This window comes from Trichechus manatus, unplaced genomic scaffold (genome assembly GCF_000243295.1).
Source record: "Trichechus manatus latirostris isolate Lorelei unplaced genomic scaffold, TriManLat1.0 scaffold00215, whole genome shotgun sequence".
Taxonomy (NCBI): Eukaryota; Metazoa; Chordata; class Mammalia; order Sirenia; family Trichechidae; genus Trichechus; species Trichechus manatus.
Genome location: NW_004444151.1, coordinates 2,737,976 through 2,749,964, shown reverse-complemented (window position 1 = coordinate 2,749,964; position 11,989 = coordinate 2,737,976). Strand labels below are relative to the sequence as shown.

General features: G+C 41.4%; 1 protein-coding gene across 1 annotated transcript in view; it reads left to right on the top strand.

Moving 5' to 3' along the window:
• Positions 1-11,989, top strand: part of LOC101361563 (PKHD1, fibrocystin/polyductin) — a 413,510-nt gene that overhangs the window by 26,721 nt on the left and 374,800 nt on the right. Inside the window, exons 10-15 of the mRNA XM_023742674.1 lie at positions 797-935; positions 3,505-3,632; positions 6,879-7,063; positions 8,198-8,320; positions 9,947-10,052; positions 10,726-11,001. Of these exons, the coding sequence (XP_023598442.1) occupies positions 797-935; positions 3,505-3,632; positions 6,879-7,063; positions 8,198-8,320; positions 9,947-10,052; positions 10,726-11,001 (957 nt within the window). The remainder of the gene's footprint in view (positions 1-796; positions 936-3,504; positions 3,633-6,878; positions 7,064-8,197; positions 8,321-9,946; positions 10,053-10,725; positions 11,002-11,989) is intronic.

The following is an 11,989-nucleotide window of genomic DNA, read 5'->3' as shown; positions in this document are numbered from 1 at the left end:
TTTCATTTTCTTACAGATGGGCATCCAGGTTTGCCAGCACTATTTGTTAAAAAGACTGTCTTTTCCTTGTTTAATGGACTTTGGTCCTTTGTCAAAGATCAGTTGACCATAGGTGAATGGATTTACATCTGGGCTCTCGATTCTGTTCCATTGGTCTATGTGTCTGTCGTAACAGTTACCAGGCTATTTTGACTACTGTGGCTGTGTAGTGGGTTCTGAGTTCAGGTATTGTGAGGCCTCCTACTTTGTTGTTCTTCTTCAGTAATGCTTTGGTTATCCGGGGCCTGTATTCAGTGTTTTTAAACAAGATCAGCTGTGCATTCTGGGTGTTGCCAGGGAGCTTGAGAAGGAAAGGAAGAAAGGATGGTTGTTTCTGTAGCAGTAGATTACTTGTAGGAGTGCCTCCAAGGGTGCAGAAAGTGATGCTTGGCTGGCTTGGGCCTTACTGACTTTTGTTATAGATCAATCTTTGTCTCCTTGAGCTATGACTTTGCATTTTCTTTTTGGTAGTAAACTGAATAATGGATCCTCCTGTCTCCTCTCCCTTTGCTCTACATGGCAGTGGGTGGGGAGGGCTCTGCTTTAAGTAGGTGCTTAGGTCTAAGTAACTCAGCATCTCCAATTGGGATTTCCCACGCAGCAGATCTCCTATCCTGAGTTACTTAGTAATAATTAGATCTTTGGTCTCTAGTTTCTCAAGCCGACTCAAGCAACTCAGCATCTCCAATTGGGATTTCCCACGCAGCAGATCTCCTATCCTGAGTTACTTAGTAATAATTAGATCTTTGGTCTCTAGTTTCTCAAGCCGACTCTGGAACAGCTCGCCTAGGTGGGAATCTGGTGGAATCACTCTCTGTGGTGGGATCCCCTCCAGTCTACAATGTAACCTTCTGGTCAGCAGGGTGTGGCACGGAGCTCCCGCTCATCACTGCACGGTAGGGAGCGATCTTTGCTGTCTGTTCTTCCTTAGGCTTGCTAGTTGATTTGGTGGGTACAGAGCTGGAACTTTTATCAGGAAAAGCTGCCTGTCTTGCTGCTTAAAGCAATGATTCTCAAACTTGAGTAGGCAGTGTCACACTCACCTGGAGGGCTTGTTAAAGCACAAATTAGTGGGTCCTACTCCCAGAGTCTATAATTCAGCAGGTCTGGGAAACCCTAATAGCATAGTGGTTTTAAGAGTTTGGCTGCTAACCCAAAAGGTTTGAATCCACCAACTGCTCTTTGGAAACCCTATGGGGCAGTTCTACTTTGTCCTATAGGGTCGCTATCAGTCGGAATTGACTCGACAGCAACGGGTTTTTTTTTTTTGGAACGAGGCCTGAGAATTTGCGTTTCTAATGAGGTCCCATTATGATGCTGATCTTGCTAATCTGGAGGTAATACTTTGAGAATGAACAGTTTAAAGGATGAAAGCAATTAGTTTCTAGTGAAATTGTTTTAAAATATTTCTTTTTTAAGCTTTTCATAAGTTCACATTGCCACTGTTCGCTTTTCTGCCCTTGCCCTCCATGCCATTCCCATGTATAAATTTTTTTAAAATTTTTTGAAGTGAAATGAAATATTCTAAGGAACAAAAGTAGCTATTTCTAAGAACTAACCACCAGGTGGCACTAAAGCCCCATAAGCATTCCTTCTTAAGAGTCAAACATTTCTAACCATTAAACCAAACCCAAACCTGTTGCTTTTAAGTCCATTCTGACTCATAGTGACCTTATAGGACAGAGTAGAGCTGCCCCATGGGCTTTCCAAAGCTTTAAATCTTTACGGGAGCAGATTGCCACATGTTTCTCCTGGTGGGTTCGAACTGCTGACCTTTCCATTGGCAGCACAGCACTTAACCACTGGGCCAGCAGGGCTCCTTTTCTAGCCACTAGTTACAGTCAATCTGCTCCTGTAAAGATTTCAGCCTTGGAAACCCTATGGGACAATTCTACTCTGTTCTGTAGGGTCACTAAGAGTCAGAATTGACCCCACGGCAATGGGAGTTAACTGTTTACAAAGCAGTAACTAAGGATCAGGCTCCTCTGAGCTCCTGGAACACACGTGTTCTCTAATTGTCCTTTTAATTTTTCACTTAAAGCACAGTAGGATGGGAGGAATTGAGATGGTCTGCGTTAAAAAAAAAAAAAAAAAAGTTTCCAATCTCTTTCTACCGTGTTCCAAAGTGAATTCTCATACCTTCCATATGCTTGGGACCATTTCTTAAAGGCTAGCACAGAAAGCTTGAATCTGTGCTTTACTCTCCTTGACTTAGTGTTTTATGCTCTTCTGGTGGGTTAGGAGGAAAGAAGAAAAAAACATTAAGTCCCTTAGCTCTTTCTGAGAGTCACCAGCCTAACAAAGACAGGACAGCTTTTAGATTGAGCTTCCCAGCTGCATCCCCCAACCCAGACATATCACTCAGTCTGTCTTTGTATGTTTGTATGCACGTATATCAGTATGTAGTACTTAATATTATTTAAAGGAGCCCTGGTGGTGCAGTGGTTAAGCACTCAGCTGCTAACTGAAAGGTTGGTGGTTCAAACCTAGCCAGCAGCTCTGTGGGAGAAAAGACAGCGATCTGATTCTGTAAAGATTATAGCCTAGGAAACCCTATGGGTTACTTCTACTCTGTCACATTGGGTTACTGTGAGCTGGAATCAGCTCAACGGCACCTAATAACATCAACACCAATATTGTTGTTATGAAATGGTGTATGTTCATTGCTGAAAAGTTAAGGAATGAAGAAAAACACATGTAAGAAGATAAAAATCACTCATAACCCCTCTCCTTAGAGATAACTTTTATTAACACATTGGATTCATATTCCAATAGCCTTTTACCCAAGCCATTTTATATACATGTAAACATGTATGTATTTACTTTTTAAGCATCAAATTGGGACCAGACATTGCATACGGTATGTGTCAGGCTGCCCTTTTCACCTAAGTGCATATATTGAATATTTCCCCATTTCATTAAACGTCCTTCTAAAATGTAATTTTTAACAGCTGAACAGTATTCCATGGCATGGTGTGTCACGGTTTATTTGACACAATTATTATATTAAAAGCAGGGTTAGGCAGGGAGTATGTTTGTACAAATGGATTAGATAGGAACTTTGCTAGATGGAGTGGCTTGTATTTCATCTGGGATACTGGATGGGTGGAACATCTGGGGAACACTGACTTTTCTTTTGATAATGCAAACGGATTGGAGAAAACCAAGTTCCGTTTCGACTTTGTTCTTCAGCATCAGAATTGTGGAGACAGAACCATCACTCCTCCCTCTGGATCCCTGAGCTCTCAGGGCCAGTACAGGTCAAGGGTGGAATAGTCTTAGAAAATTCTAGTACTTAGAATTCTGTACTTTCCTGCTATGATAGGAGAGAGACACCCAGTTTTTGGGAGCTGGAGCTCATGGCCTGGAAACACGGGGGATTGCCTGGTCTTTGAGGCTATGTTCTGTCTGGCCTGGCACTTCTTGAGGGTCGCTGTTGTTAATGTTGTTTTTGATGTGTCACAGCTCTCTGCAGGCTGAAGGAACAGAAGAAGGTTCCGAATTGGTCCAGGAGACAACACGGCGACTACAGAGGACAAGTCCACCTTTAGGAGGACATTTTCGGATTCAGCTTTCTAATACAGTGATACCTGGTAAAGAGGCAGTTGGGGTGCAGCACTTCTCATTTACATTTTTAGGGGTATTCTCAGATAATGTCCCAGCCTTGTAACGTTGTAGATATGGAAATGAATGTATTAGCTTCACTGAGCTGCTGTAATACGTGGCCATACTTGGTAGTTTAAAACACAGAAATTTATTCTCTCACAGTTTTGGAGGCCAGAAGCCCAAAATTAAGATGCCAGCAGGGCCACACTCCCTCCAAAGGTTCTAGGGGAGAATCTGTTCCTTGCCTCTTCCAGCTTCTGGTGACTGCAGGTGTTCCTTGGCTTATGGCCACATTACCTCAATTTCTGCCTCTGTGGTTACATTACCTTCTCCTCTTCTGTCTCAAAACTCTGTCGATCTCTCATAAGGATATATTTATTTAAGGCCCACATGGATAATCCAGGATAAGCTCCTCCTCTCAAGATCTTTAACTAAATCACATTTTTATATTATATATATATGTATATATATTTTTTATTATGGTAGATATATATGTAACATCATTTGCCTTTTCAGAATTCTTCATGTGTACAAATCAGTGACATTAGTTATATTTATCATGTTGTTCAGTCATTATCATTATCTATTTCCAAATTTTCCCATCATCCTTAATAGAAGCTCAGTTTCCCCTTTTCCCCTCCATCACACCTGCCCCTGGTAGCCACTAATAAACTTTGGTCTCTATATGCTTGCCTATCCTAAATATTTCATATAAGTGAAATCATACAATATTTGTCCCTTTATTAATCATATTTTTTGCTGTATAAAGTAATATTCACTCTTCCCCTTATAAGGCAATACTCACAGGTTCTAGGGATTAGAAGGTGAACATGTCTTTTGGGGGGCTACCATTTAGCCCAATAAATTGACACTTGCCCAGACATGAACTTGGATATTTGATTCCCAGGTCAGTCTCTTCTCTCTAGAGTTCCCTGAGCCAAGCTCTGCAGTAGCTGTGGTCCTTTAGAATTATACTCAGCGATGACACCATATACTATCAAGGATTTTAGTGGTCATCACAAATGTAGAAAGAACTTTTAGATGCCACTAGAGTAGGACAGGTGCCCTAGTGGCGCAGTGGTTAAGAGCTCGACTGCTAACCAAAAGGTCAGCAGTTTGAATCCCCCAGCCACTCCTTGGAAACCCTATGGGACAGTTTTACTCTATCCTATAGGGTAGCTATGAGTCGAAATTGACTCGATGGCAAGGGGGTAAGGAGTAGAGCAATTTCTAATTATTTAAGAATATATACATTTCATGAAGAACAAAGATTAGAAGTGATTATGATATGTTATTTATTTGGTAGAAACGGAGCAATCAGAAAGGAGATTCAGGAGACCTCAGGAGTGGCTGTGTAAAAATTGACAAATGAACCAGAAGTCTTTTGCCCTCCCAAACAGAAAGATGCTGGGCTTGCAAAGAATTATCTTGGGTAGGAGGAATGGAGTGGTTTATTGTGATGGAACAAACTGGGAAAAGTTGAAGGCCTCTAGGTTATTAGAATCTTGATAAATGGGGTGAATAAGCAGCAAGAGTGCTCTGCCTCTATGAAGTTCATTACCACTGTGCCACATTTCTCTGCCGTCTCATGGATAAGAGCTACTGCTCTTGGGTAGAGAGACTCTACCTGTCACCATGTTCTGTTGCTAATTTCCTTATAACACTGCCCACAGAACAACTGGCCTGGCCTTTTGAAATGGTGATGTCCCTCAAATTATGTATTAGTGTCAAAAATGTTTTCTAAAAAGATGAGAATTTTGTTTGCATTTTAGAAATATAAAAAACCCACTGCTGTTGATTCCAACTCATAGTGATCCTGTAGGACAGAATAGAACTGCCCCATAGGGTTTCCAAGGCTATAAATCTTTACAGAAGCAAACTGCCACATCTTTCTCCTGAGGAGTGGCTGGTGGGTTTGAACTGCCGACTTTTGAATTAGCAGCTGAGTGCTTAATCACTGCACCACCAGGGCTTCTTTTTAGAAATATACCAACCAAAACCAAACCTGTTGCCATCGAGTCAATTCTAACTCACAGTGAGCCTATAGGACTGGTTAGAACTGCCCCATACGGTTTCCAAGGAGTGCCTGGTAGATTGGAACTGCTAACCTTTTGGTTAGCAGCTGTAGCTCTTAACCAGGGTTTCAGTTAGAAATATAGTAGTGTTTTATTAACCCTTCAGGGCAGTGGGGAGTAAGGCAAGGCTGTTGAGTAGGTAGAAGGCAATCTGGGTTTTAATCTAAACCTCTCTCACTTGGTTGGCAAGCTTCCAAAGCTCGTGCTTCATTTTCCTCATTGCTAAAGTCGGCGTTAGCATACCTACCTGACCCACCTCATAGGGCTGTTGTGAGTAGCTAATGAAATGGAAACTTTTGGTAAAGCATGAAGCAGGGTTCAGTCATAAGCAGGGTCAAACAGAGAGTGTTGTTATTTCTCTGTGGGGATGTGGAATGGGGAAGCAGGTGGTTGGGCTTAAAGGAAATTTTAATAGAGAAACTGAAGTTGGATGCCAGCATTCCTCAGCTGGGTTGGCTGAGTTTTTATGGGTCAGCTGTTACGTGCCTCCCCTATTCCCTGTGAAAGGTGGCCAACTTTTTTCTGTTCACAGGGCCAGCTAAAATTTTCCAGGGAAAATCCACTATTTAATTAGACTTTCAGGCATGACTGGGGTGTCTGGAGCTTACACTCTGAGTTGACAGTGTTGAGGTGGTTCTCTCTGATGTTACTGTGCTCTCTGCTATGTGATAGTGGTACTGATTGAGGCATCACAGTGTAAAAAGTGGACCCAGTACCAGTTGCTGCTGAGTCAGCTGGCTCATGGTGGCCTGTGTGTGTCAGAACAGAACTGTGCTCCAGTGGGTTTTCAATGGCTGACTTTTCAGAAGTAGATCACCTGGTCTTTCTTCTGAGGTGCCTCTGGGTGGACTCGAACCTTACAACCTTTTGGTTAGCAGTTGAGCACAGTTACAGTTTGCACCACCCAAAACAAAAAATCAAACCAGTTGCCATCGACCCAGGGACTCCAAAAAGTTGGTAGCTACTTGTATCTTCCTTAGAGAAAAATGGTTTAACTAGGGCTGGGGGTTCTCTTGAAGATATATTTTGATCTTGAAGGCTTCCTGCACATTTTAGTCAGCTTCTTGATGTTTATTTCTGTTCTTCTTTGATGATGAGACCTTGCAAGGTGGATTAATTAGTGTCTTGTATTTTCTACATGAAAATCTTTTCCCACAGGTGTCCCTGTGCACATTTCTGCTGGCCAGCTTCACAAACTCTTACAGAACAGTGCTGATGACTTCACATCCAGGTACCTCAATGTCAGTGACTTGACAGTGAAGGAAGATCTAAGCACTTGCTACGAACATGTATGGACACTCTCCTGGTCCATCCAGATTGGGGATTTGCCCATTTTCATCAGGGTATGTACGATATACCTTTTGATGGTATGGATTTGGAGCCCTGGAGAAATTTGTATAAAAACAAAATAAAACATCAGGCTTGTACAAATGGAAACTGTCATGAATTGTTAATTTTGTTGGAATATTCAAGAAAAGGACTCATATCATTTTTCTTTCTGGAAGTTTTTCAAGAAATTTTTTGTGTCTCATATCCCTGATGAAGCAATTTAAACCCACCATCTTCTTTCCCAACTCACTTTGGTAGAGAAGCTGTTGGTCAGTGTCCGTCCATACCTGTACCCATTGCTTTTGAGTCCATTCCGACTCATGATGATCCTACAGGACAGAGTAGAATTGCTCCAAAGGGTTTCCAAAGCTGTAAATCTTTATGGAACCAGACTGCCACATCTTTCTCCTGCAGAGCTACTGGTGGGTTTGAACTGCCGAACTTTCGGTTAGCAGCCGATTGCTTTAAGCACTTTAACTGCTTTCTCCAGGGCTCCTTGGTCAGTGTCCACCATGCAATAATTCTACATCTGTTATTGGGTAATTTAAGCAGATGTGATCAACTTAGATTATTGTGGAGGCAGATGGCATAGCAGAAGGAAGTTTGGAAAAGGATTTGCTGTCTTTGGATAATGAAAAAACCAGCTGTGGTTGTATATTTAGAGTTTTAAAAAATAATCTACTGATCATCTAGCATTTGGTTATTATGAAATGAAGCCCAAGATGAAATTTTACCCTAGTCATATGGTTTTCAAACAAGATACTTGGGTGGAGTAGAGGAAAGATGGGAATCCTTATATTTATTTTGTAACGCTTGTTTTCTTACATTTTGTTTTAGTGTTTAGGGTTGCAAACACATGTAAAATAGAGAAACACATAGAAGCAAAATATCTCAAGACCTATAGAGAAGATAGGGGTATTGTGACTCATTGGACAACTCCACTTGCAAATAAATGTTCCTCTACTCTACTGGGGCTTTCATTTGACATTACTTACGTTAGGTTTCTAGATTTTAATCCTCTGTTATCCCATTTTCACTTTCTAGCTGTCTATCTTAAGCAGAATGTGAAAAGACCCCTTATCATTTGTTTTAATCAAGATTAGACTTCTGTTTCATGATAGAATTCACCAGAAATGTAACCATCTCAGGTCTCTGATGAAAATCTAACTGGAGTGAACCCAGCTGTAACTACTCGTGTGCTATATGATGGTGGAGTTTTTCTTGGACCCATATTTGGAGACATGTTGGTGACTGCCAACCAGCGCACTCAGGTGAGAGTGGATGGGCCACCCAAGTGCCGGCCTCAGTCTAACTCAGCCCCTCCCTGATTTGTAATGAGGCTCAATGGATTTATCTCCCAAGGGCCATTTTTCCAATCAGTAAAACAGGGACAATTCCAATTGTCTTCTTTCTAGTCTCACAGAGCCTGTAAAATGTTATGAAAATATAAGTGCTTTGTAAACACAACATTGGATTATCATAATTGTTAATGCTGTTATTGTGGTATAAAATGGTAGAGAACCTTATAGCTAAATATAATTTATGCCTTCACACAGTTGAATTGGAAAATAAATAAGCTAAGTTGACTCCTTTCTCTTTCTGCCCGTATTTCCTGTTATAGGTCGTCTACTTTTAACAAGAGAAAAATTTAAAATTCAAAAACTACACAGAATAAAATAACCCACACCTGGGTACCCAAACTGAGAACTGAGAGTTGTCAATAATTTGATATATTTATTTTCTCTTTTTTGTCCTTATGTATAAATTACATGTTATAGATAAAATTGAAGTGTTCTTTATCACCCATGCCATTCCGATCTCCCTCCCCTCTATAAATAAAACAACAACAAAAACCCTTTTGCCTTCTAGTTGATTCCAGCTCATAATGACCCTATAGGACAGAGTTGAACTGTCCCATAGGGTTCCCAAGGCTGTAGTCTTTGCAGAAGCAGGCTGCCACATCTTTCTCCTGTGGAGTGGCTGGTGGGTTTGAACCTCTGACCTTTCGGTTAGTAGCCAAGCACTTAACCACTGTGACACCAGGGCTCCTTCCCTTCTATAAATAAGCACTCATAGCATGTGTGTTTTTAATCTATTTTTTATTTGTAGAGAGGCAATCGAGGCATATCTATTTCACCTGCCTCATCTATGAGTATTGTTTATGTTCTGCTAGATTAACATTAGTTCCAGTGAGAGGGGAAGACATATAGTTTCTTCTAGGGGACCCACCATTTTAGGACAAAAAAGACCCAAAACCAAATATATCCTGTTGTTCTTGCGTGCCGTTCAGTCGGTTTAGACTCATAGAGACCCCACATGACAAAGTAGAACTGCCCCATAGGGTGTTTCGGCTGTAATCTTTATGGAAGCAGATCACCAAGTCTTTCTCCCCCAGAGCTGCTGGGTAGGTTTGAACCATCAGCATTTTCCTTCGCAGCTGAGCACTTAACTATTGTGCTACCAGAGCTTCGTATATAGACATGTAGTGATGGTGTAAGGAAGATGCCTGTTTTATTGGCATTTATCAGTAAAGAAAGGACTTTTCACAGGAAGTGAGTACTTAGTTGAAAATACACTGTGTTACAAAGTTCTTGAGCAGATTTAATTGTATTAAATTCACTCCTATACAAGACAGAGAGGTAAGTTACTCAAGGTTTAGCATATTTAATTGCAGAAATGTTAGGTTTCAGTATACCCACCATCATTTTAATAAAGCTTGACATGTCTTGAGCCATTTATTATAATTTAGGGCTTCTCACCAGGAAAATAGAAGAAAAGAGACCAGAATAAGTAAATCATCGACACATTTTAATTTTGGAAATCTGCGCAAGAACTTTATGAATACCTTGTGCATCCAGAATACATACATTTGTTTTTAATTCTTTTGCGTTTTTCAGGTGGTTGTGCGAGTGAATGATATACCAGCTCATTGCTCAGGTTCCTGTTCTTTTCAGTACCTTCAAGGCTCAACTCCCCAGGTCCATTCTGCATGGTATTCTCTTGGTATGATCTGTGGCTTGGCACTGAGTTGGGCATGAACTTTAGACTCAGAGTAATTTTGTTAGAGGCCATGTATCTGGTGATGGGGTAAGTAGAAGATGCATCAGTTTATGAGGTGGAAGTTGAGTGACAGAGCAGAAAGTGTGTTTTTTTTGGCTGGTTAAGTGCTTGACTGCTAACCGAAAGGTTGGTGGTTTGAACCCACCAGCAGCTCCATGGGTGAAAAGACCTGGTGGTCTGCTCCCATAAAAATTACAGCCTCGGAGACCCTGTGGGGTAGTTCTACTCTGTCACATGGAATCGCTATGTAGTCAGAGTGGACTCGAAGGCACACAGCAACAACAATCAAAGTGACAATATGGTCATGATTTGGAAATAGACACAAGTGGATTTTTGAAGACTTAAAATGCTCCGTCCCTTGTTTTGAAATGTTATTTTGATTTTATTTTCATTTTTTATTGAGCAGTGATCTCTCATTACTAGTTTGAGAAAATTTTAAAGGGGGCCGGGTATTCCAAGTCAATACAGATGTCCGGTGTTTGAGTCAGCATTCGACTCCCTGAATGTTGGGAGGTGATGGTGAGAGGGAATGAATGTTTGATGTTAGAGTAAGGTCTCTTAAATGGAGTGATAGCACTGAGAGATGATTTTGTTTGTTCGTTTTTCTTCCTTTAAGACAATGACACCAACCTACTGGTTCATATTACTGGAACTGGTTTCTCTGATGACTCCCAGGCCTTGAGGGTTGCAGTGAACATAACAAGTTGTGAAGTTATTTTCTCAAACCTAACGTATGTCATCTGTCACATGGGCATGCTATCAGTTGGAGTGCATTGGATCTCGATGTTGGTGAGACCCTCTGGTCTTGCCATCAACGCCAGTGGAGAAGGCCTCTTCTTACATGTGGAGCCCAGGCTGGATGCTGTGGAGCCTTGCAGAGCTGCCGAGATTGGTAATTGGGGAAGGACACCACATTCCATCTGCCCTTCTGAAACCAGCCTTTTGGCTGATGTGCAGGAATCTAGTCCTGCCACGAGATAAATTCTGTATCCACTATGATTCACAGCTTTTTGTTTTCTGCCATTGCGTTTGTTCTAATGAACAACAGACATTTGGACCCTTAAATGAACTCACTTGCCACATAAAGGATCATAGTTTGGCTGGTGTTGCAAGGCATAATTGGGTCAGTCACTGAGTCAGCAAGACTATTTAGTCTAGTGGAAATAGCCCTGGGTTGGGGGTGAGGGGGTGAGGGAGCAACCCTAGTGGCACAATGGTTAAGAGCTCGGCTGCTCACCAAAAGGTCGGCAGTTTGAATCTACCAGCTGCTCCTTGGAAACCTTATGGGGTGGTTCTACTCTGTCCTGCAGGGTCACTGTGAGTCGGAATCGATGTGACGGCAATGGGTGGGGGGTGAGGGGATGTGCCTAGGTTTTAGTCGTACCCCAAGTCAGATGGGTGACCTTAGAAGTTTCAGTTACTTCTATGGGACTCATTTTCCTGATTAACGATTATGATAGCCTTAATATAATTTATCTTCTAAATGCTTCCAATTCCCCAAAGATGGAATTATTATACACATTTTTTCAGGTGAGATATTGTGGTTCTAAGAGGTAAATGATTTGCCTAAAGGTTTCACAATGGAAAGAGGTGGATCTAGGACAAGAAACTAAGATTGTCTGATGCCAATGTTCTTGTTTGTTCTATAGTACCTTGCTATTTTACTTATACAGTGGGGCTGATGATGCTTGACTTCCATGACTTCTAGTTTTGCAGAAGATTAAAGTGAGCCAAGTTTATTTTTTCCCATACAAAAATTTATACATATGTTTTTTATGTGACTCTAATTGCTCTCCCCATACTGTGACAGCACACTCCTCCTTTCCACCCCTGATTCCCCATGTCCATTCAACCAGCTCCTAACCCTCTCTGCCTTCCCA